Source organism: Mesoplodon mirus, assembly GCF_964341445.2.
Source record: "Mesoplodon mirus genome assembly, chromosome: 11".
NCBI lineage: Eukaryota > Metazoa > Chordata > Mammalia > Artiodactyla > Ziphiidae > Mesoplodon > Mesoplodon mirus.
In genome coordinates this window covers 30,087,020-30,113,414 of record NC_138987.1, presented here as the reverse complement: position 1 = coordinate 30,113,414, position 26,395 = coordinate 30,087,020, and the positions used below count along the sequence as shown (strand labels likewise).

The following is a 26,395-nucleotide window of genomic DNA, read 5'->3' as shown; positions in this document are numbered from 1 at the left end:
GTTTTGTTTAATTTTCTCTACTTCTTTATTTCTTGCTTCCTGGTTTGGGTCCTTTTAAAAAAATTGGTTTTGCTTTTTTTTTAATTGTTAACCACTTTAGATACTTCTTGGAAAGTAATGGTATACAAATCAAGCAGTAATTTAAAGATGGAAATAAAAATTAGCTGGTCATGAAAACCATACGCTGAGTTAACTTAAAAAAACATGGCAAATGCATTTTATAAAATTTATAATAATTGTTCTCCAATTTACAACATTATTCAATAAAAAACTGCACAAATTCCCAAACTTAAGAAGCCTACTATAATAGATTTCCTAAGATTTAGGCGTACATAATGGATAATTTGTGCTTTATATTGTAATAGCTATAAAACCATACATGTTGTTAGGAAATTATGTTTATGTTCCCTCCAAGACCATGACCCACAATGCATGCCAAGGTCCAGTCCAATTTAGCCATGGAGTATTTCAAAAGTGGTACTTGAGAAAAATATTACAGATAGTTTTATACAGGATAACATTGTTAATGCTCCCTGGAGATATCTGAGAACAAAGCTGGAATGTGCCAGAACCTTCAAAGGCTACACTCATCTGAAGAGAACCTGTTTCACATTTGTATTTCTAAGAAGCTACTTTTACGACTCCTGAACACGTTGCACAGAAATCTCTGTACACATTTATGATATTCCTGTGCCTCTGACTATCACACCTGCCATACCGTGAGGCCTCCAAATTGCTATAAAGCAAGCCAGCAGCAGACTCACTAGCTGGCTGAGAATGATCCTGAGATCCTAGAAATCTTTCCTTTGCACTCCTCCTTCCCCTTTTTTCCTTAGTGTCCCCTTGTTTGATCTGTTGCTACGTTGGAAGAAAGGTTCCACTCAAGTTGTTTCTGCTTCATAATGCAGAACTGTTTCATTTGCATAATTTCCCTGTTTATTTTAGAAGTAAGGATGTTATCACTGACGGACCGACATGTGCGTCTGCTAGTGGTGGGAGTACGTGGACAGGATTATTCAGGTAAGTGGCTCCTAGCTGCTCTCACTGCTCTTCCTTCCTTAGTGAGGCAGGAGACCCCCAATTCCAGTCTCCCATGGACCCCTGAGCAGCTGCAGAGCTGTGAACAGTGCTTAAGTTCTTTTCCCTTTTTATTTTCAGTGAATAACGTCGTTCTGTACTTTTCTTCTGGAGCCTTCTAAGCAGGTACTACAACAACCCACTAGGGAGAGGACATGGGAGGGAGGTGGGAGGCGGTCAAGTTCTTTCTGCTCCAAGTAGAAAACTAAATGTGATTTGAGGTCCATCTATGTACACAAATGCAGGGATGCTCACATCTGAATTTCCACAGAAGAGGAAGGCTCTCCAGCTGTGGACCCAAAGTGAAATCATCACTTCATCTAATGCCAGCTGTTGACAGCCCTGCTTTTTTTCATCACTGCTCTGAAGAACCCAGTCTCCTGAGCTGTCTCTGACAAAGGGCCACTGGGTTTGTTGGCACGTATCTGCCCCTGGCAACGTGCAAAAGAGGGCAGGCACCTTATAGGCTCTTAAGCATCTGTTCATTCCTTCTCTGAGTAGCTCTGGTTCTGGAAACTTTAGTGAAAGAATTAATCAAAAGACTCCTGGAAAATGACATGCTCTCTTGCCTCCAGGCCTCTGTACTACTTACTTCCTCTGCTTGGAATACCTTTTCTCTCATTATTTGGCCCCCGACCAGACCCTCCAAACAGAGGCTGGAAGCCCTGCTTTGTGCTCCCCAACACTGACCTTTCTCCCAACTCAGCACTCGTGACATTATATTGTAACTGCCGTCTTGCTCATCAGAACCCTAACCTCTCACAATAAACTCCCAGGGGCAGGGACCACGACTCACTTGTTTGTATCACCAGCTTTTGAAGTGTTTAGCTCACAGAAACCACTTGAGAAATATTTATTAGATAAATGAATAAATGGATGGACGTGTGAGTGAATGAGCAGATAAAAGATAGCACCTAAATACGACAATCTCATCCTATTAGATCTTCAAAAATACATAATTTAGTTCCCAGTGTATTCTAATTAGAACTAGGATATAACTAAGCCCACGCTATGAGGGGCTGGAGGAAGATTCTAACCTGGAGGATACCCAGCTTGAGAGTCACTGTGGATGTCCATGAGAGGTGGGGAAGGCCTGAACCAGATGGCAGCAGTGGGCTGGGAAGGAAAGGGTGGGTCAAGATTTGTGTTAGAACAACTGGCCTTGGGAGGTGTGGAGGAGAATGCCAGCTGTCTCTCCCATATCTGTTTCCCCTTCCCTGCCTGGGAACCCTATCCTACATTTCCCCGCCTCTCTTTACAGTTACATGAGGCCATGTGACTAAGTCCTCGCTGATGGAATCTAAGTGGAAGTGACATCCGCCAGCTTCAGGCCAGGGCTTTTCCGAGTGGGTCTTCCTCCTCCAGACCCACTCTCCCTTTCCATTAGCTGGTTGCAGACTTGACAAAGCCCCAAGACAGTGGTCCTCAAACTAGTCAGCCTCAGAATCACCTGGAGGCTTCCTGAGCAAATGGTTGGGCCCCACCCTAGAGTTTCAGATTCAGTAGGCCTGCAATGGGCTCTGGTAATGAGCATTTCCAACAAGTTCTCAGGTGATGCTGATACTTCTGGTCCATGGACCACACTTTGAGGACCACTACCCTGGGGTATGGTGGAGCCTCATATTGAAGGAACATGTGTCTCTAAATGGTTGCATTAAAGAGAGCCTCCTCTCTGACTGAAACACCCTGCATGAAATAGATTTCCACTGTGTTAACGCCATCCATGTTTGGGTCTATCTGTTACAGCAACTTAGCTTATCCTAGCTAATACAGGAACAGGAAGAGGAGAGTGATTTCCAGATTTGGTACTTGGGTAAATGAGGGAGTAGACAATAATGTATGAATTAGCACAGTCTTCACCAAGCTCTCCACTCCAGTCTGGTCTGTTCACCTGCCCCACCCTCACCCAGGGCCATCTAGCAGAAGGCTGTTTCTGCCTTTGGTTCCTGTGTGCTCACTCTGTTAGCTGAGTCCTTCTCATCTTTTAAGGCTGCCTTTGAGTCTCACCTCTCTCCTGAAGACTCTCCTCCGCCTGCCTGGGTTCCAGTGGGATGGACAGGGTCTGCTCCTCCCTGAACTCCTACACCCCTCTTGGCTGCAGCCCTCATCTTATAGGCACTCCTAACAGTAACCCCTTCTATCTGGATAGCAGTGCACTATTAACAAAGCACTTTGGCTTTTCTTACCTCATCTAATCCCCACAGCAACCATGTGAAAAAACGTGGAGATGCACACAAACACACACGTGCGTGCACACAAACACACGTGTGCACACATGCACTCTATTTATTATTATATATTAGCTAACACTTACTGCAGATTCCACATCCAGTGTATCATTTCCACAAGTCTTGAGAGCAAGGACATTTGCTGAATGACTGAATGAATCAATTTGTTTATGGTAACTGCTGACTGTGGTGCCTGGGACCAGGAGTTTAATTAACCCTTCTCCACCCTTTACTTTTCCTCCTCCATAAAATGAAACAATAGTTACCTTGCAGTGTTACTGTGAATATCAAGTGAGACAATTACGCAAGGGTCCTTTGTGCATGGTAAAGCAACATTTAGACACTAGTAACTAGCTATTATTATCCTTGTAACATTTCTTCCATTTTCAAACCTTGTCTTGGCATACAAGATCCTGCAGGATGTGACTCCAACTTACCTTTCCAGGCTTGTAACACTTCTTCACCACCACCTACATTTTAACCACTTTACCATTCCCCGAAAGGGCCCCATACTTCCTGCCCTGTGCATTTGCACACACTGTCCTCTCCCCAGAGGCCCTTCTGTAATACCTTTGTCAGTTAAAATCAAGTTTCAGCTCAAATCCCCTCCTTTGTGAGGTCTCCAACCAGATGGACTCTCCCCTTCCTTGGGGACCCTGTAGCATTAGCTTGAACCTCCATTACTGCCCCTGCCTTGATTCTGGCTACCATGGCTTAGCATATGACTTCCTGTCTCCCCACTTTCCAGAGATGCCTTTCAGTTTCTGGCTCATGGAGGGCTCCCTTTCTTGTTTTCAAGAATGGCTGTGTTCTGTGTTTTATATCATTTTAGTGACTTATTTTTTTATGGGGGGGCAGTGGGTGGAGATTTTATCATGGACTTAATCTGCCAACTTGAAAACAGAAGCATAAGGAATACATACAAACTAATAAATGGATAACTGCAAGTCATCCATAAATCCAGGAGGATACTCAGATTTTGGCATTGTTTTGGGAGGGGGCTGGAGGGAGAATGTTTTTCCAGAAAGCTCTGGCTTTAAACATCAACTCCCCACTCAAAGCCTTTGAGGGACTGTTCATTACCTGTAGTGCTGAGGCCAGTGTACTCAGGGGATGGGTTGCTGACAGGGGAGGAGGGAGGTGGCACTTCCACGGACGTGGCAGATTTTGCTGGAGAAAACGATGGCACTGGTGAAGGGGTTGGTGGGGCAGCCTCCGTCAAGATAATCTCCTCTCGGACTTCTGCTATGGGTAGAGAAAGGGTGGGTTCTTAGAGCCAAAGGTCAAGGCAAGTTGTCTTTAAGGGACTTTTAAAAAGCAAATATTCTTTCTAATCTGTGTCATGTCACTCCTCTGCTTAAAACCTCTGATGGTTTCCCATCACCATGGTGGCATGCAAGGGAATTCCCACGTACACACATGCCCACTCTCAAGAAGAAAAAGACATTATTGGTTTCCCACCATTTGACTTGTTCACCAAAACTAAATTCTTTGGGATGCAGAGCTAAAGAAACACAGAGCACAGAAGTAAGGATACAAATCAAATTGACAACGAGGACGATTCCCAGTGAAATGCCGGCTTACCGGTGCTTCCTTCTCCCTTCATGGCTCGCATGAGCTCACTGGCACGCTCCTGGCAGTGCAAAGATTCTAACAGGTAGAGCACATAGTCATCAAACATCAAGTGAATTAGGTGAAAAGACCCTGGTGAGAGAAGATCCAAACAGAAAGGTAAGTCACGTCAGCTCAGGTGTGCCCCTCAGCCTGGTCAATAACACGTCACACGGTGCTCTGACCCTCTGTCCTGGACCCTCATTCCCTCTCAGTTACGGATCACCTTGCGGTCAGAGGTTGCTCTCCTCTGTCGTCTCCTCACCTAGCCTGGTGTTTAGCATAAGGTAAGTGTCATTAACACTGTGGCAAGTGAGTCTTTTCCTTGCTCGATTTATTAATAGGACATCATCAAAAATGGCACCTATTGAGCCATCTGTCAAAACGCGCCTGAGCTCTCACATTCGCACTGGCGTCATCCTCGTCTGGGCACCCCTCACTTTGTTCAGCATTGCTTGACATAGTGTCTTGCATTTTTCTCTCTTCCACAAGTTTATCTTATTTCCCCGACTGGACTTAAGGATATTCACAGCAGGGACTTTGCCTTCTAACTCACTGGTGTCTACCAATGTACACAACATAATTCCGGGAGCATAACTGACACTTTAAATTAGCAACAATGGAATAATTTCCTTAAATGATTCTGAGACTTCCGTTTAGCACATAGTTGTTACAAAAGGTATTAAATTGAAAAGATTTGGTATCCTCAAGCAGTATTCTTCATTTTAAATTTAGAGTAGATTACATCATAAAAAGGGATGTGAACAATCATTTTAAAAGGTTTTTCCCATGTGCCAGTCTTTGTGCTCAAAGTATTATATTCTCTAATTTAATATCTACCACCACCTTGTAAGGCAGGTGCTCTTACTCCTGTTTTGCAAAGTCAAGTACTTGTGCAAGATGACACAGTACATTACTTCAAAAACATCTTTTTAAAAAAATATTTATTTATTTATTTGGCTGTTCCAGGTCTTAGTTGCAGCCTGCGGGATCTTCGTTGTGGCATGTGGGATCTTTAGTTGTGGCAGGCAAACTCTTAAGGCATGTGGGATCTTGTTGCCTGACCAGGGATTGAACCCGGGCCCCCTGCATTGGGAGTGCAGTCTTAGCCACTGGACCACCAGGGAAGTCCCCCAAACCATCTTTTCTTGCACATCATGCTGCCACCATGGACAGTGGAAGATCCACATATGGAAGGGGCCTTCATGTATGTTGTCATGAAGACCTCACAGATGCCGGTGTCAGAGAGGCCAAGCCTTCATCTCTAGTCCCATGTTTCCACCTCTCAAAGGGACATCTCCACATGGACATCCTGCTGTCCTATGAAGTGTCCAAAACATCTCACCGACTATTTACAAGCTGCCCTCCTCTTCCTATTTCCCTTGAGTTTGCTTTTTTTTAGAAGCCTTATGAAACTCTGGCATTATTTATTATCTTGTGATCCTAGCATCATCATCAACACCACAATTATTGTCATCATCATCATTGTCATCGCACCTCCCATTTATTGAATGCTTACTATGTGCCAAGAACTCTGCTAAGCACTTAACACAGGTCTCATCCTTTCACCAGACTGTGAGATAGGTGGTATTATCTTCTTACACACAAGGAAATGAGTCTCTCCATTGGAATTAAGTAGGGATTGGCCTCAGTTTGCTCTGGCTCCGAAAATCCATTCCCATTTCCCCTACAGATCATCTGGTCCAGTCTCCTCATAGCACAGATGGGAAAAATAAAGGACATGGTCCCCAGAAGGGCCATTTGAGTTGGGCTCTATGCCTTTTCAGGTCTCAGAAATAAGGTGATGAGAGCCAGTTTTTGATGACTCCTCTTTGGTGGAATTTATTAATTTTCTCCTTTTTGGTTGTACCTGGCTTCTTTGTGCACATGTGCGCATGCACGCACGTACACACACACACACGTCATTTCAGATAGATTGATTCTTTTGCTCCAGAAATGTTACAGAAGAAAATCCCTGGCTTAACTCTGAGGCCACTGGATGCCCTGCAGGTCACGCACATCTACACCAATACCCTCTCTCTCTGGAGCCTGCCACCACCTATGATCCTTGTGCCCACAGAGCTCCACGCCCACGTCCCCTGTCCTGCACTTTCTTCACATTTTTCCTCCGTCTCCAGGGTGCTGTGTCTGGTTTTTGACCCCACTTGGAATTCAGCAAGGTTCAGGGTTTTTTTGAGTCATTGTGAAATGCAGACTTCCAAGACTAAACTTTCCATCTACTTCCCCAAAATGAGTCCTGTGAACCACTGAGGAAGTTACAGCATTGTGGGTAACTGCATGGGTCTGGATCAAACTGCCCAGGTTGAGCTCCAGCTCTGCCACTTAGTAACTGGGACCTTGGATGAGCTGCTCCTTGAAAATGTTAAAAATAAAACCAGCCATTTACTGAGCCCTTGCTCTGTGGCAGCCACTGGGTTAACTGCTGCAGATTTATTATTGCATTTTATCCTCATCACAACCATTTGAGATGAGCGATACCCTCCTTCTGCAAAGGAGGAAACGGAGACTTAGAGGAGTAAAGTAGCTCTCCAATGTCACACAATTATTAAGTGGCAGACATGGGATCTGAATCCAAGACTGTCTGATTCTGAAGTTGTTCTTCAATCGTGCAATATGGCTCTCTAAAAGGGAAACAGTCAAACCTATTTTACAGAAGTACCATAATGAGGAAAAGTATATACTAGATGCTTAATAAATAGTAACTAAGGTCCCTTTTGCTATTAATGTTCTAACACCCTGTGATGTGACTGCCTTGTTCATAGAGTCAAAGGAGTCAAAAGATAGCATCAAATACCTGAAAGGAAAAGGTCTCCAAAATGAAGAAGTATTTGCTGAGATGTGGCTCTAAGTCAATCAGGATAGAAAGAGAGAAAGATACTATGAAACCGAATTAGAATGGAAAACCCTAGATAATAAAAATGGATTTAGTAGTTTTAGCACAGGCAGGCACCTTGGATCATCTCTACAGCACCCCTGTCTAATAGATAAAGAAACAAGATCTGAGGTGAAGACACTTGCCTAAGACCACACTGTTAGAAAACATCAGAGCTGGGTTTGGAGGCCAGTACTCCAGGGGAAGTGCTGATTTGGGGTTTCAAGCTCTCTTCCTAATGACTCTGATCAGTTACCCAATTGGTCTGATAATTTTCAATCATCTTTCAAACAAGGAGAGTTTGTAGAGCTACTTGCTGCTTGCTTATTACTATTGTGCAAAGTGCTCTGAGTACAAAGGAAACTTAAAGCTCAGTCACTGACTCCACAAAAGCTACAGTGTCCTTAGCAAAAATCAATCCTTAAGATTATTAGGTAACAAACAGTTCAGTGCCAGGGTACCCAAAGACTGATGAGAGGGAGAGGGGAAGGAGGCAGGGGAGGGAGAGAGGGAGAGGAAAAGAGAAACATCAAAGACAGACAGGAGAGAGGCAATTAGAGCTAACATTCCTGCTTTATTTCTTCCCTTAGCACTTAACACCATCTGCTATACTATATACTGAAATTATTTATCTTTATCACGTGCCTCCCTACACTAGATTATAAGCTCCATAAATGCAGGGATTTTTATCTGGTTTTTTTTCCCCACTGTTCTATACCCGGTGTCTAGAACAATGCCAGGCACAGTAGAGGCTCAATGGTTATTTGTTGGATGAATGAATCAAATGAGCAAGCACTGACTACTTACCATATGCTCTGTGCTAAGCCCTTTTAATTTTCCAACAACACTATGAAGGGTTTTTTTTAAATTTATTTATTTTTATTTATTTTTATTTTGGCTGCATTGGGTCTTTGTTGCCACGCGCGGGCTTTCTCTAGTTGGGGCGACTGGGGGCTACTCTTCGTTGCAGTGCGCGGGCTTCTCACTGTGGTGGCTTCTCTTGTTGTGGAGCACAGGCTCTAGGCGCGTGGGCTTCAGTAGTAGTGGCACACAGGCTCAGTAGTTGTGGCTCACGGGCTCTAGAGTGCAGGCTCAGTAGTTGTGGCTTGCGGGCTTAGTTGCTCCGCAGCATATGGGATCTTCCTGAACCAGGGCTCGAACCCATGTCCCCTGCATTGGCAGGCAGATTCTTAACCATTGTGCCACTAGGGAAGTCCCAAGGAGGTATTATTATCTTCAGTTAACACATGGGGGAATGAAGTCTCAGAGGATTTTAAACCACTTGCCTAAAGTTACAGAGCTATTGAGCATCAGAGCTTGTTATGGAAAAAGGTACTAGGATAGAGACAAAAGGAGATTGTTGTTGTTATATGGTAACATAGTTAATGGTATCTTATAGAATCAAAGCATTTCTTTTCTCTTATGAAAAATTTCAAACATATGGAAAAGTATAAAGAATTTTAAGGGAATTCCCTGGTGGTCAGGGGTTAGGACTCTGTGCTTCCAATGCAGGGGTCAGGGGTTTGATCCCTGGTTGGGGAACTAAGATCCCGCATGCTGCACAGCACGGCCAAAAAAAAAAAAAAAAAAAGAATTTTAAAATGAACACCAGTGTACTCAACACCAAGCTTTATAATATTTTAACATTTTACCATATTTGAATCATATTTTTAAATTGAAGATAAAAACGAACCCCCTGTGCTCCCTTCCTTAATCCTACTTCTCTGCTTCCTGTGTTCATGCCCTGATGTAATCACTGCCTCGAATCTGGTATTTACTGTTTACATGCATTTCTATACTCTTACTACCTATATTTATATATCCATAAAACACATGATATTGTTTTTTTATTTTCAAACTTGATAGAAATGGTACCATACTTTACAGAGTAATCTACAACCTGCACTTGATACTTTGGGTGTTTTTAGATCTATCCACACTGACACATGTAGGTCTTGTTTAATGGCCATTGTGTGACTATACCTCGATTTATTTGTCCATTCTCCTGTCGATGGAATTTAGGTTATTTACATTTTTCACTATTGGAAACTGGCTCTAATGAATATTTTTTGTACCTGTTGCCTAGGTACAAAAAATACCTGGGTCTAGGACCAGAGGTGGAATCACTGGGTCCAAGAGCACCTGCATCTTAAGTCTTGACGAGATAGTGCCAAATTGCTCACCAAGATCTTCTACATCCTTACTGGTAGTGTAGGAAATACAGTATTTGTCATCTGAGGGGTATGAAATGTTATTGTCTTTATAAGTTGCAGTACCCTAATTACTAGAAAGGTCCACCTCTTTTCATATGATATTGCCCATTTGAATTTCCTCTTCTGTGAACTGTCTATTCATATTCTTTGCCCATTTTTCTACTGGGGTATTTGTCTTTTAAAAATGTATTTAGAGGGATTTATCATATATTCCGGATATTAATACTTTGTTCGTTATATGCATTGCAAAATATCTTCCCCCTTTCTGTGGTTTTTTTTTTTTCTTTTTGGCCACACCATGCGACTTGTGGGATCTTAGTTCCCTGACCAGGAATCGAACCCAGCCCCTCGGCAGTGAAAGTGTGGAGTCTTAACCACTGGACTGCCAGGATATTCCCTCTGTGGCTTTTATCTTTTAATTTCGTCTATGTTGTGCTTATTAAACAGAAGTTTGAAATCCAAGTGCAGTCAACTTTGCCAATATTTTCCTTATGATTTATCCTTTTTGGTACTTTTTTAAAGAAATAATTTCCTATTCCAAAGTCATAAACTTATCATCCATGTTTTCTTCTAAAAGGTTTTAAGGTTGTTTTTTTTTTCATTTAGATGTTTCTTTTCAGAAGGGGAAAATTGTTTCTAGGGAAGAGGTCTAATTTTATTTTATTTATCCTAAAATGCGTGTCCCAGAACCTTTGTCCACTGATTTTTAATGCCATATCTCTGTCACACAGATCATCTGTACAATCCTCTTGTTGAGACAGAAAGGCAAGAATTTGATGAGGCAAAGACAAGTTTCATGTCAGTCTGTCTTGGGCATCTCTGCTGTTTCACTACTCTTTGTCTAGCACTGTTAGATGACCACATCGTCTTACTCCTTAATAAACCTGAATATCAGGTAAGCAAGTCCCTATACCTGTTCTTCATTACTTTCAAAATGCCTTTACTATTCTCAGCCTTTTGCTTTTCTATATGAATTTTAACATCAGATTTTCAAAATCAAAGGAAGAAAAAGTTAAGAACCAGATGGAAATTCCAATTGATTTATATATTTGAAGGGCATATCCTTTTCCAGATATGAACAGGGTATATTTCAGTAATATTTTTAAATTTTTTTCCTTGAAGGTCTTAAAATAATTTTTGTTAGAATTTTTTTCTGGGCACATTTCTGTTGCTATTGTGAATGGGATATATAGGTATAAATATATAGATACATAGAGATAGATATTTTCTAGTTAATGGTAAGAATGTCAATGATTTTTAAAAAACTGAATTCAGTAACCTGCCTGAATTTTTATTTGTTCTATTAGTTTGTAGATTCTCTTTTTCTTGTCAGCCATCATGACATGTGTATAAATAAAGACAATTTTGTGTTTTCCTTTCCAATTCTTATATTTCATTTCCTTTTCTTATTGCATTGGCTAGGACCTCTAGTATGTATCTATCAGAAACAGCATTAGAAGGCATTTGTGTCTTATTCATGACGGGAATGGGAAAACTTCTAAAGTTTCACCATTTAATATACTGTTTTCTGCAGATTTTTGAGTGCTCTTTAACATGTTAAATAAATTCCCTTCTATTCCTAGTTTGCCAAGAGTTTTTAAAATTATACTTGAAAGCTGAACTCTATCAAATATTTTTTCCTTTGTATCTACAGAGATGATCATATGATTTTTCTCTTTTAATTTGTTAATGCAGTATGTTAAATAGTAATTTTCTGACTTTGAATCATACTTGAATTCTTGGCATAGGGCTCATTAACCATGATTTTAAAAAAATTTGCCCTGGGTTTGATCTGCTAGTATTTTATTTAGAATGTTTTCATCTATATTTATGTGTGGTTGAGTCATAATATTCTTTTCTTCTACAGCTCTTCCAAGATTTTGAAACTGAGATTATATTAGCTTCATAAAATTAACTGTACAGCTTTCCTTCTTTTGTTTTCGTGTTCATTTTCATAAACTAAGGATTTTATGCTTCTTAAAAGTTTAGTAAATGTTGCAATTTATGCCTGATGTTTTTTGAGGGAAGAGAACTTTTCATTTACTGTTGTTATTATTTGATCTTATTTCTAGCATCCTGTTTCATATTTTGAGTTTATGATCCTTTTTCTAAGCTTCTTTTATCTTCTCAATTCTTGCCATTTAAGTTTTCACATTTTTCCATTTTTCTTTGGTAACTTATGATTCTATTCTTTTAGTGATGATCATATATCCAAACATCTATTAAATCCAAACTATAATTTTTTTCAACAAAGTCTACAGTTATTTAGTATTTCAAGACAAAGACCTTAGCATGCGTTAACTATTCCTTAAAGATTCTCTCCCCACTACCCTGTGTTTTATTGTTTCCTGGAATTTGGTTTTACCTTTTTGAAACACACACAAATTCGTTTTTAAATTACAACCAAAAGTTAATTAAATTTGCTTATATATTTTAAAATTTCTCTCATCTTAAAACAGGGCTCCCAAATTCTTTGACACTCCTTCCTGGGAAAATTGTGTGGGGGGGTGCCTATGCACTTCCTTCAATCTTGGTAGGTTTGTGACTGCTTTGATCCACAGAGTAAGGGGGAGTGAAACTTTCACTTCTGAGATTGGGTCATAAAGGCAATGTGGCTCCCCCCTCGGCACACTCACTCATGGGGCCTAAGCTTCCATGTGAGAGGTTCAACTGTTCAGAGGCCACTGTGTTGTGAAGAAATTGAGCCACATGCAGAGGCCACTTGAACACACTCCAATCGGCAGTCCTAGTGCTCAAGTCATCCCAGCTCAGGCACCAGACACATGAGGGAAAAAGCTTCCAGAGGATGACAGCCTCCAGCCGTCAATGAACTCCAGCTTTTGAGTCTTCCCCTCTGAGGTCCCAGATATCATAGAACAGCCATCCCCGCTGGACCCTGTCCAAATTCCTGACCCATAGAATCTGTAAGCATGATACTGTTTTAAACCACTACACTTTTGTTAAACAACAACAATAACTAGAATGTTGTTGTTTCTTGTATCCCAGACCTTAGCTATGGTTTTATTTCTCTTCTTATTGAAATCCATCCTTTAATTTTTTTTAAGTGAAGTTCTATGGGTGCCATACAGTTCTCTTAGTTTTTGTATAACTGAATATGTCTTTGCTTTGCCCTCACTCCTGAATAATGGTTGACAGTTCTTTTCTCAGCACTTAAAAGATATTATTCCATTGTCTTCTGGCATCTCTTATTACTCATGATAGTCTAATTATTGTTCTTTTCTCTCATAGCTTAAAAAGTTTTTTACTCTATCAATATGGTTTTAGAAAAACCATCAATGAGGGGTAAACAAATTTGTCTAGCCTTTTTGTGCCATGCATCTGAGCCCAGGATATTTGTCTTAATTGTGGTAATTGAAAAAGCATGGGTTTTGTGGTCATGCACATCTGCTTTTGAAACAGAGCTCTGCCACTTGCCATATTGATTTTGGGCAAGAAAATTCTCCAACTCAGTCAAAAGGTACCTATTATTATCTGCCTTGCAGAGTTGATGGGAGAATTAAATGGTTCTATGTGCTTCCTACACATTTGTTATAAAGAGTAGCATTATCCTGCCTTTGCTTCATGTTCTATCATGGCTTCCTTTTCTGTTATATTGAGGGCAGTAATAGTGGACCTCATAAGTTGTTGTGAGAATTAAATGGGAAAGTGCCTAATGTTATGTCTAGTGTACACTAGGCCCTGAATAAATGTTACTTTGCTTTTCTTATTACTATTCAGCTGAAGAAAGTTAGAAGAGGCCTTGGCAGTGTGGCTCTAGCATGGGATAGATCCCCAGGGGAGCTCAGCTCAGTTTGCTGTGCATCCTGGGCAAGCCCCCTCTCCTCTCTGGGTCTCTGCTTCTTCTCCCGAATACAGGGAAAGCAATACCTGCCTCCTGGTGCTTGGAGGGGGCCTGAGAGACATTGTGAATGTCAAGATTCTGCAATTTAGCAGGTTCTGGGTAAGAGAGCCAGGCCAGTACATCTAAACATTGAGAAGCAGTCTGGAGGCGCCATCCGTCATGGCCACTTGGCCTGGGAGTTGATCCCATGTGGCCTCCCTGGCCCTGCCCGAGTGGGTGAGCTTTGATGTTAGGCCAGAAAACAAGTGTGTAAAAAGGTGAAAACCTGGGAAATGATATGTAGCCCTGTTCCCTTAGCCGTCAAACCCAAGGCAGCCTTTCACAGAATTTCATGCTGAAGCACTTCCAGGAACTATTGTTGCCTTCCGGATGTTCCTAACAGTGAAACAGGGGCATCTGGTAAAAACCCACAGTGAAAGGTAAAGGCACCTGCACTGACTTGGGATCCAGGTATCCTACGAACTAAAGTCAGAGCAGTCAACTGAAAATACGATGTTGTTGCTTTTTTTAAATAGAACCTCTAATTTCCTCAGCCCCATTAGGATGAAAAGTTCATTGCCTGCTACCCTACCTTTGCTGACTAATTTTGCTAGAAAGTGCTGCTTGCAGCAGAGAAAGAAAGTCTGGCTACTTTAGTTCACCGCATAGGCTCTTTCAGTGAAAAGGAATTAGGGAGAAAAGAGTGAAAAGGAATTAAGGAGAAGAAAGGAGTCAACTACCTTTGAAAGAGGCTGTTCTGCGAAGAGGTGATAGAGTCCCCCCGCGGGATCATTGTGATATTCCACACGATCATTGTGACGGTCAGCCTGCTACTCGGACATACAAACCCCGCACCATTCACAGCTACCAGGATCGTGTGGGAGTTATAAGATATATAGAGCTGGCCCCTGTGGTTGGGGGAGGGGCCAGGGAACAGAGGGCTCTTTTTCCTAATTAGCTGTTTTTATACAGGGAACACATGACCCAAACACAACCACCAACTGTGTCTTTGACATATACAGGCAGAAAGGGGGAGCTGGGCTTTTGTCTGCCGCAAATTCTTTCAACTTGCCTGTCACCCCAAGCTGTAAAACTCAACAATGAGTCGGATGAGCAGGACCATTTCAGATAGTTTGCTAAATGGACTTGGAGACAGGTATTATTTCCATCTGTTCAGGGTTGAAAAATACTGTAAAAGTGAAATTGCGTTAATATCTTTTTTCTTTCCTTTTCTAAAAGATTTGTGACCATGTTTGCCATTTGCCTGAGTTTCCAGTGTATCCTAGAATGTGTGTGGTTCAAAAAGAAATAAACACATTTTAAGGAATAATATTTCTTAGTAATAAATTCAACCTATTCTAATTGTTCTACTGTCCATAACATTGACTGTTAACTTAGTACATACAAATGGATTTCAAAGACTATTACAACATAGACTACTTTCCCTGTCTAATGAAGGGTGTTTGATAATATACAGTCAGTATAAGAATCAGCACATTGAAGAATAAGATATAAAACAAGGAAAGGGTGCTTGCTTTGTAGATGTATATATACTTATTTGTGTGATATCATTCTTCTTTGATTCTGAAGCAATGAAAAAAATCTCGAATATTTTTCACCCATCAGCTTAACTGAAAGCAGTTATGCACAAATGATTTTCCCAGAGCCAGAGGTAACATGTGCTAACACTAACTATGCTGAACTGGAAGTCATCAAAATGCCATGCCTGATGGCACTGCCCAGGTAGCAGTCACCAGAGCATTTCCATATACAGCTCAAAGAGAATTTCCATCTGTAGCCATGGTGCAGGCAGGTTCAGAGAACTTCCCAATGCTGAGATTAAAGAAATCCACAACAAAACGCTTCTCCAATTGGGTAAACACAGTCTTTCACGGACAGAGCTGTTTAGAAAAAATAGTGCCTTCTTTGTTTCACCACATATTCACTGCATTGTATAGCACAACTGGGAAATAGTGACAAGACCATAAAAAGCTAGATGGAAAAGTGTCAAATTAAACCCAGAGCAAAACCCAGAGCTGATTGGCTTAATTGGAGATAATGAGAAGCAAAACCACATCTCTACTTGCAAAGTAAAACAGAGAACCGAAGCAATTACCCAGAAAATTCACCAATAGCCCTTTGCCGAAATGCCTAGAAAACTGAGGCCAAAGTGTTTTGAGATTTCAAATGTCTGGATAATGCCTTAAAGTTCCACCTCACTTTGCTAATGATGACCTGGACTCAATGCGTATGCCATTCTTTCCAGTGAAAAATGGCATTCACCCCAAGTCAGTGATTAGGCTCCTGCCTGCAGTGGCTACTGTAAGCACCTCCGGTCAGAGATTTCAAGTCCCGTTACACTGGAAAACAGGAGACAAGGACTTGGGGTAGGGATGTCTCCTGGAGGTGATGAAAACCCAAGGGGTCAGCAAAACAAAAGGGAAAATGGATGCAAAAGTCCTTTACTGGGGATCACACTGGGGCACGTTATCAAAGAAAACTTTACCCACCACTGGCCTGTCAATCAAGCCATTTGCAAATTTTGGACTCAGAGGCTTCTTCATGTGCCCAGTCTTGGCAAATCCGCACTATGAAATCTGGCAAAATAGACCGGTGGAAGCAGCCATGACTGGGGACTTCCAGAAAAAGGGGAGCACAGTCACTGCTATTTACTCCTCTTTAAACTCAAATAATGTTATCTGTGTGCAAGCCTCTCATTTTCAGATATGTATACTTCTCCTTTAGCATGCAGTGCCATCTTTCTCCCTGAAAGTCCTACCAATATCGTGTCCCCCCAGAACAGAGAATGTTTCCGGGTGACATCCTTGTGGTCTCAGAGACAGCAAGACCACGCCTGACTCTGGAGAGATGGACTTGGTACATCTTGGAGCCCGGAGAAGATGTGTTTGGATGTGGGGAGGGCTGGGGTGGCCTTACCAAAGCTGGGGGCACTGTGCAAGGTCATGTCCCGGATCACCCTTGTGCCAAAACAGGACCACATCAAGAGGAACTGCTGGGCCACCTTCTTCAGGGACCCTTGCTTCTTGGCAGCCACCTACAAGACAGTGAACGGCTGTATGAGTGGTTGATTTGACCTTCATTTATTACTGTCTCCTATTAAAATGACAGGAAGGCTTCGGGTCTCTAAGTTCAATGTTATAGACTTTTTATTTTTAACAGCAAAAATACACTTTAAGAAATGAAATCTTCTGTCGAGACTCAACACATACAACCGCTAAGAGAGACGCTGACCTGGTTGAACCAGGGGAGGGAGACTCAAGAGTCCTGCCTCGTGATGTACCCCTCCCCCCTGCCTGAGGGGGGCCCAGGCCTCTCCTTGTATCCCTAGGGCTCCAAGGCTGCCGAGGAAACACTCAGCTAGCTCACTGCGGGACCCAGGAGCCATCAAGGCGAGTGATGGGCTGCCATACCCGGGCCTGCACCTTCCGCTTCAGCTTACCAACCTTCACAACACACCGGTCCACCATGGTGTCCAGCCACTCGATGTAGGACTCAATGGGAGACTGCTCCTCCAGGAGATGGTCGAACTCCTGATACACTGTCAAACAGAGGAGACCCCACACACCATGCAGTTGTGTTTAAACACACACAGGTGTTAAAAGAGCAAAGGAATACAACTGAATAAAATAAAAAACTCCAAAGTCCTAGCAGGGCATTCAAGGATTTAGAGAATACACCCCAACTTACCTTTCCAGGCTCACCTTCCATGCCTGTGTACACTTTAAGCCCTGGCCACCCCGGGTTACTTGCCATTTCTGCTTTTCTCAGGCAGTTCCCTCTGCTTAGACTGTTTAGTCTGTCATGAAACAGCTGAAATGATCCTCCGATGAAATCCTATTTACCCTCCCATGCCCCTTGCCGGCAGAACTGATCACTCTCCCTCTGTACTTTCACAGCACTTTACTATTTGCATTCTACCTTCACTATATCACTAAGAACACTGTTATAGTCAGGGGTGTGCATGGGTGTGTCCCCCTGATACTTCTTTGCCTGATAGCTTTATTAGCTGGCACATTACCTGTGATATAGCTCTTATTCAGTACGCACTTGCTTGCATTACAGGGGAGATGCACTGCTGCCCTCTTGCTCTCTGCCCCGTGGTAAGGCACATTTGACCATTCAAATGTTTCTGAACCACAACCATATTGGACAAGCAGCCTAACCAGCCTCTCAGTGCTTGACATGTAGCAGATGCTTAATAAACATTTGTGTAAAGGAAACAATCACTGTGCCCTCAAGTTTCCATATTGGTCAAAGGAGGATCATCATATCACTTTACAACCTGTCTTCAGGTACAGGTCAAATAATTGACTATAGAAGGACTCTGTAATCAGTGAAGCACTGCAGAAAGTAGAATCATTGCTGTGGTGACCTCCAATCCAAAACATCTCTTCTTATTACATTTCTTTGTGTTTTTGTATGTGAAGCTCAGTAAATCAAACCACAATTCAGGATTCACATGTTCCTACAGTTTTCATTTGCCTGAGCAGCTTTTGTTGTCCCATTTTCCAGGACTGGCCAATCTGCTCTATTTTACTTAATTGATAACTGCTGCAAGAGGTCAGCTTCCAGGACCCGAAAACATATACTTTAGAATGAGAAAGGACTTTAAAAAACCCATTTAGTTGATCTGTCTCATTTTATAGGTGAGGAAGCTATGTCTTAGAGATCAGATGACCCCCTCAGAGTCAGAGGGTGAGTTGGTGGCAGAGCAGGAACTGGAACCCAGTCTGACTTTCTCTCTGGTGTTCCTTCACTCTTCATGGCACTGTCTGTGCGTCTGAGCCACTGTGCTTCAATCCGTGATGATAATGATAGAGGTGGCAATGAAAGGGCTAACTGCCAACATTTACTGAGTGCTTGCCGCATATGCCAGGCACTCTCCTAAAATGTTTTCTACGGACACACTCTGACCTTAGGCTACCCCTAGAATGTGAATGTCATGAGGCTAGGACCTAGAACAGTGCCTAGTACATAGTAGTTGCTCAAATGTTTGTTGAAAGGATGAACGGCCCACGGAGGTAGGTACTATTATTACCCGCCCCCACCCAGCGTTTTGACAAATGAGGCAAAAGAAGCACACAGAGATGAGTGACTTTCACAGCTAGTTAATGGCAGAGGCAAGTTTCAAACACAGCCTGACTCAAGTGCTTGCCTCCCAACCTCTTCCCTACACTAGCTCTATGCTGTGTACCATGTATGTGGCACACACTGTCCCATTTAATCCTTTTGCATTATCCCCATTTTACAGATTTGGAAGCCAAGGTCACAGCGCACCAGAGCCAGGGTGTTTTTTTTTAAATTTAATTTTTTTTCTGCTTTATAACAAATTTAACCACTTATACATATACATATGTTCCCATATCCCCTCCCTTTTGCATCTCCCTCCCACCCTCCCTATCCCACCCCTCCAGGCGGTCACAAAGCACAGAGCTGATCTCCCTGTGCTATGCGGCTGCTTCCCACTAGCTATCTACCTTACGTTTGGTAGTGTATATATGTCCATGCCGCTCTTTCGCTTTGTCACAGCTTACCCTTCCCCCTCCCCATATCCTCAAGTCCATTCTCAAGTAGGTCTGTGTCTTTATTCCTGTCTTACCCCTATGTTCTTCATGACATTTTTTCCCTTAAATTCCATATATATGTGTCAGCATACAGTATTTGTCTTTCTCTTTCTGACTTACTTCACTCTGTATGACAGACTCTAGGTCCATCCACCTCATTACAAATAGCTCAATTTCGTTTTTTTTATGGCTGAGTAATATTCCATTGTATATATGTGCAACATCTTCTTTATCCATTCATCCGATGATGGACACTTAGGTTGTTTCCATCGCCGGGCTATTGTAAATAGGGCTGCTATGAACATTTTGGTACATGACTCTTTTTGAATTATGGTTTTCTCAGGGTATATGCCCAGTAGTGGGATTGCTGGGTCATATGGTAGTTCTATTTGTAGTTTTTAAGGAACCTCCATACCGTTCTCCATAGTGGCTGTACCAATTCACATTCCCACAAGCAGTGCAAGAGTGTTCCTTTTATCCCACACCCTCTCCAGCATTTATTGTTTGTAGATTTTTTGATGATGGCCATTCTGACTGGTGTGAGATGATATCTCATTGTAGTTTTGATTTGCATTTCTCTAATGAGTAAAGATGTTGAGCATCCTTTCATGTGTTTGTTGGCAGTCTGTATATCTTCTGTGGAGAAATGTCTATTTAGGTCTTCTGCCCATTTTTGGATTGGGTTGTTTTTTTTTTTGTTGTTATTGAGCTGCATGAGCTGCTTATAAATTTTACAGATTAATCCTTTGTCAGTTGCTTCATTTGCAAATATTTTCTCCCATTTTGAGGGTTGTCTTTTGGTCTTGTTCATGGTTTCCTTTGCTGTGCAAAAGCTTTTAAGTTTCATTAGGTCCCATGTGTTTATTTTTGTCTTTATTTCCATTTCTCTAGGAGGTGGGTCCAAAAGGATCTTGCTGTGATTTATGTCATAGAGTGTTCTGCCTATGTTTTCCTCTAAGAGTTTGATAGTGTCTGGCCTTACATTTAGGTCTTTAATCCATTTTGAGCTTATTTTTGTGTATGGTGTTAGGGAGTGATCTAATCTCATACTTTTATATGTCCCTGTCCAGTTTTCCCAGTACCACTTATTGAAGAGACTGTCCTTTCTCCACTGTACATTCCTGCCTCCTTTATCAAAGATAAGGTGACCATATGTCCGTGGGTTTATCTCTGGGCTTTCTATCCTGTTCCATTGATCTATCTTTCTGTGTTTGTGCCAGTACCATACTGTCTTGATTACTGTAGCTTTGTAGTATAGTCTGAAGTCAGGGAGCCTGATTCCTCCAGCTCCATTTTTCGTTCTCAAGATTGCTTTGGCTATTCGGGGTCTTTTGTGTTTCCATACAAATTGTGAAATTTTTTGTTCTAGTTCTGTGAAAAATGCCAGTGGTAGTTTGATAGGGATTGCATTGAATCTGTAGATTGCTTTGGGTAGTAGAGTCATTTTCACAATGTTGATTCTTCCAATCCAAGAACATGGTACATCTCTCCATCTATTTGTATCATCTTTAATTTCTTTCATCAGTGTCTTATAATTTTCTGCATACAGGTCTTTTGTCTCCTTAGGTAGGTTTATTCCTAGATATTTTATTCTTTTTGTTGCAATGGTAAATGGGAGTGTTTCCTTGATTTCACTTTCAGATTTTTCATCATTAGTATATAGGAATGCCAGAGATTTCTGTGCATTAATCTTGTATCCTGCTACTTTACCAAATTCATTGATTAGCTCTAGTAGTTTTCTGGTAGCATCTTTAGGATTCTCTATGTATAGTATCATGTCATCTGCAAACAGTGACAGCTTTACTTCTTCTTTTCTGATTTGGATTCCTTTTATTTCCTTTTCTTCTCTGATTGCTGTGGCTAAAACTTCCAAAACTATGTTGAGTAAGAGTGGTGAGAGTGGGCAACCTTGTCTTGTTCCTGAGCTTAGTGGAAATGGTTTCAGTTTTTCACCATTGAGGACGATGCTGGTTGTGGGTTTGTCATATATGGCCTTTATTATGTTGAGGAAAGTTCCCTCTATGCCTACTTTCTGGATGGTTTTTATCATAAATGGGTGTTGAATTTTGTCGGAAGCTTTCTCTGCATCTATTGAGATGATCATATGGTTTTTCTCCTTCAATTTGTTAATATGGTGTATCACGTTGATTGATTTGCGTATATTGAAGAATCCTTGCATTCCTGGAATAAACCCCACTTGATCATGGTGTATGATCCTTTTAATGTGCTGTTGGATTCTGTTTGCTAGTATTTTGTTGAGGATTTTTGCATCTATGTTCATCAGTGATATTGGCCTCTAGTTTTCTTTGTGACATCCTTGTCTGGTTTTGGTATCAAGGTGATGGTGGCCTTGTAGAATGAGTTTGGGAGTGTTCCTCCCTCTGCTATATTTTGGAAGAGTTTGAGAAGGATAGGTGTTAGCTCTTCTCTAAATGCTTGATAGAATTTGCCTGTGAAGCCATCTGGTCCTGGGCTTTTGTTTGTTGGAAGATTTTTAATCACAGTTTCAATTTCAGTGCTTGTGATTGGTCTGTTCATATTTTCTATTTCTTCCTGATTCAGTCTTGGCAGGTTGTGCATTTCTAAGAATTTGTCCATTTCTTCCAGGTTGTCCATTTTATTGGCATAGAGTTGCTTGTAGTAATCTCTCATCATCTTTTGTATTTCTGCAGTGTCAGTTGTTACTTCTCCTTTTTCATTTCTAATTCTATAGATTTGAGTCTTCTCCCTTTTTTTCTTGATGAGTCTGGCTAATGGTTTATCAATTTTGTTTATCTTCTCAAAGAACCAGCTTTTAGTTTTATTGATCTTTGCTATCATTTCCTTCATTTCTTTTTCATTTATTTCTGATCTGATTTTTATGATTTCTTTCCTTCTGCTAACTTTGGGATGTTTTTGTTCTTCTTTCTCTAATTGCTTTAGGTGCAAGGTTAGGTTGTTTATTCGAGATGTTTCCTGTTTCTTAAGGTAGGATTGTATTGCTATAAACTTCCCTCTTAAAACTGCTTTTGCTGCATCCCATAGGTTTTGGGTCGTCGTGTCTCCATTGTCATGTGTTTCTAGGTATTTTTTGATTTCCTCTTTGATTTATTCAGTGATCACTTCGTTATTAAGTAGTGTATTGTTTAGCCTCCATGTGTTTGTATTTTTTACAGATCTTTTCCTGTAATTGATGTCTAGTCTCATAGCATTGTGGTCGGAAAAGATACTTGATACAATTTCAATTTTCTTAAATTTACCAAGGCTTGATTTGTGACCCAAGATATGATCTATCCTGGAGAATGTTCCATGAGCACTTGAGAAAAATGTGTATTCTGTTGTTTTTGGATGGTATGTCCTATAAATATCAATTAAGTCCATCTTGTTTAATGTATCATTTAAAGCTTGTGTTTCCTTATTCATTTTCATTTTGGATGATCTGTCCATTGGTGAAAGTGGGGTGTTAAAGTCCCCTACTATGATTGTGTTACTGTCGATTTCTCCTTTTATGGCTGTTAGTATTTGCCTTATGTATTGAGGTGCTCCTATGTTGGGTGCATAAATATTTACAATTGTTATATCTTCTTCTTGGATCGATCCCTTTATCATTATGTAGTGTCCTTCTTTGTCTCTTCTAGTAGTCTTTATTTTAAAGTCTATTTTGTCTGACATGAGAATTGCTACTCCAGCTTTCTTTTGGTTTCCATTTGCATGGAATATCTTTTTCCATCCCCTTACTTTCAGTCTGTATGTGTCTCTAGGTCTGAAGTGGGTCTCTTGTAGACAGTATATATATGGGTCTTGTTTTTGTATTCATTCAGCCAATCTGTGTCTTTTGGTGGGAGCATTTAGTCCATTTACATTTAAGGTAATTATTGATATGTATGTTCCTATTCCCATTTTCTTAATTGTTTTGGGTTCGTTATTGTAGGTCTTTTCCTTCTGCTGTGTTTCTTGCCTAGAGAAGTTCCTTTAGCATTTGTTGTAAAGCTGGTTTGGTGGTGCTGAACTCTCTCAGCTTTTGCTTGTCTGTAAACGTTTTAATTTCTCCATCAAATCTGAATGAGATCCTTGCTGGGTAGAGTAATCTTGGTTGCAGGTTTTTCTCCTTCATCACTTTAATTATGTCCTGCCACTCCCTTCTGGCTTGTAGAGTTTCTGCTGAGAGATCAGCTGTTATCCTGATGGGGATTCCCTTGTGTGTTATTTGTTGTTTTTCCCTTGCTGCTTTTAATATGATTTCTTTGTGTTCAACTTTTGACAGTTTGATTAATATGTGTCTTGGCGTATTTCTCCTTGGATTTATTCTGTATGGCACTCTCTGTGCCTCCTGGACTTGATTAACTATTTCCTTTCCCATATTAGGGAAGTTTTCAACTATAATCTCTTCAAATATTTTCTCAGTCCCTTTCTTTTTCTCTTCTTCTGGAACCCCTATAATTCAAATGTTGGTGCGTTTAATGTTGTCCCAGAGTTCTCTGAGACTGTCCTCTGTTCTTTTCATTCTTTTTTCTTTATTTTGCTCTGCATCAGTTATTTCCATTATTTTATCTTCCACGTCACTTATCCGTTCTTCTGCCTCAGTTATTCTGCTACTGATCCCATCTAGAGTATTTTTCATTTCATTTATTGTGTTTTTAATCAATGCTTGATTCATCTTTAGTTCTTCTAGGTTCTTGTTAACTGTTTCTTGCATTTTGTCTATTCTATTTCCAAGATTTTAGATCTTGGAAATAGAATCTTGGATCATCTTTACTATCATTATTCTGAATTCTTTTTCAGATAGACTGCCTAGTACCTCTTCATTTGTTAGGTCTGGTGGGTTTTTATCTTGCTCCTTCTCCTGCTGTGCGTTTTTCTGTCTTCTCATTTTGCTTATGTTACTGTGTTTGGGGTCTCCTTTTTGCAGGCTGCAGGTTCGTAGTTCCCGTTGTTTTGGTGTCTGTTCCCAGTGGCTAAGGTTGGTTCAGTGGGTTGTGTAGGCTTCCTGGTGGAGGGGACTAGTGCCTGTGTTCTGGTGGATGAGGCTGGATCTTGTCTTTCTGGTGGGCAGGTCCACGTCTGGTGGTGTGTTTTGGGGTGTCTGTGGACTTTTTATAATTTTAGGCAGCCTCTCTGCTAATGGGTGGGGTTGTGTTCCTGTCTTGCTAGTTGTTTGGCATAGGGTGTCCAGCACTGTAGCTTGCTGGTCGTTGAATGAAGCTGGGTGTTGGTGTTGAGATGGAGATCTCTGGAAGATTTAGGCCGTTTGATATTATGTGGAGCTGGGAGGTCTCTTGTGGACCAGTGTCCTGAAGTTGGCTCTCCCACCTCAGAGGCACAGCACTGACTCCTGGCTCCTCAATTTGGGATGACTTGTTGTCTATTCATGTATTCCACAGATGCAGGGTACATCAAGTTGATTGTGGAGCTTTAATCCGCTGCTTCTGAGGCTGCTGGGAGAGATTTCCCTTTCTCTTCTTTGCTCTCACAGCTCCCGGGTCTCAGCTTTGGATTTGGCCCCGCCTCTGCATGTAGGTCGCCGGAGGGCGTCTGTTCTTCGCTCAGACAGGACAGGGTTAAAGGAGCAGCCTCTTTGGGGACTCTGGCTCACTCAGGCCGGGCGGGAGGGAGGGGCACGGAGTGCGGGGCGAGCCTGCAGCGGCAGAGGCCGGCGTGACGTTGCACCAGCCCGAGGCGCGCCGTGCGTTCTCCCAGGGAAGCCGTCCCTGGATCCCGGGACCCCGGCATCACGGGCTGCACAGGCTCCCGGAAGGGCGGTGTGGACAGTGACCTGCGCTCGCACACAGGCCTCTTGGCGGCGGCAGCAGCAGCCCCAGCGTCCCACGCCCGTCTCTGGGGTCCGCGCTTTTAGCCCGGCTCGCGCCCGTCTCTGGAGCTCCTTTAAGCAGCGCTCTTAATCCCCTCTCCTCGCGCACCAGGAAACCAAGAGGGAAGAAAAAGTCTCTTGCCTCTTCGGCGGCTCCAGAGTTTTCCTGGACTCCCTCCCGGCTCGCTGTGGCACATCAGCCCCCTTCAGGCTGAGTTCTCGCCGCCAGCCCCAGTCCTCTCCCTGCGCTCTGACCGAAGCCTGAGCCTCAGCTTCCAGCCCCGCCCGCCCCAGCAGGCGAGCAGACGAGCCTCTCGGGCTGGTGAGTGCCGGTTGGCACCGATCCTCTGTGCGGGAATCTCTCTGCTTTGCCCTACCCAGGTACGTGGGGAGTTTCTTGCCTTTTGGGAGGTCTAAGGTCTTCTGCCAGCGTTCAGTAGGTGTTCTGTAGGAGTTGTTCCACGTGTAGCTGTATTTCTGGTGTTTGTGGGGAGGAAGGTGATCTCCGCGTCTTACTCTTCCGCCATCTTCCCCGGAAGTCAGAGCCAAGGTTTGAATGAAGGTCTGTCGGGCATCCCAACCGCATGCTCTTACCACAGCACCACTTAAGACTCATTCTAATCATCATGCTCAAGTCCCAATGTGCACTTTTTAATTTAAGGTAAGCCAGGCATCCCCAGCCAGCATCTACATCATGGATGTGATGGTAACCCCCTAAAGCAAGAATCTGCAGACTTGTCAATTGGTGGTAAGGAAAGGAGGGTGCAGCACACAGTTGCCCCTAGTCTTATTCAAACCGACCTTTGGTCCAGCTCATTGTGTTCAGGGACTTACTTCCCAGCTGTCTGGAAGGAGCAAGGATGACACCTGTGTGCCAGACCATCTGCCTTCAGGCTTCCTCAATCCCCCTCTTCCCAGCACTGCATCACATAGTATGTCCTCTTTGGTAAAACGCAACCATTTGGAAACTACTTGTTCAACTTCTGATTTGCCATTAGCTCTAAGCTCCACGTGGCAAGGGCAGTGTCCATCTTATTCACTGCTCTTTGCTCAGCGTCTAACACAGTGCTCTACCCAGGACAGGCATTCACTAAGTACCAGGTGGGTTGCACTGAACCTCATTATGACTCCCTTCCTCTAGAAGAATACAATCACAGAT

The 26,395-nt window shown here is 42.2% G+C and overlaps 1 protein-coding gene across 2 annotated transcripts in view; it reads right to left on the bottom strand.

Annotated features, from left to right (window-relative positions):
• The window catches only part of RFX4 (regulatory factor X4), a gene marked incomplete at both ends in the record, with an annotated part of 171,482 nt that overhangs the window by 17,101 nt on the left and 127,986 nt on the right, over nucleotides 1-26,395 (bottom strand). For both annotated transcript variants that reach the window (XM_082636573.1, XM_082636574.1), the window contains 4 exons: nucleotides 4,389-4,550; nucleotides 4,890-5,009; nucleotides 16,801-16,918; nucleotides 17,328-17,422. In XM_082636573.1, coding sequence (XP_082492699.1) covers nucleotides 4,389-4,550; nucleotides 4,890-5,009; nucleotides 16,801-16,918; nucleotides 17,328-17,422 — 495 coding nt within the window. The remainder of the gene's footprint in view (nucleotides 1-4,388; nucleotides 4,551-4,889; nucleotides 5,010-16,800; nucleotides 16,919-17,327; nucleotides 17,423-26,395) is intronic.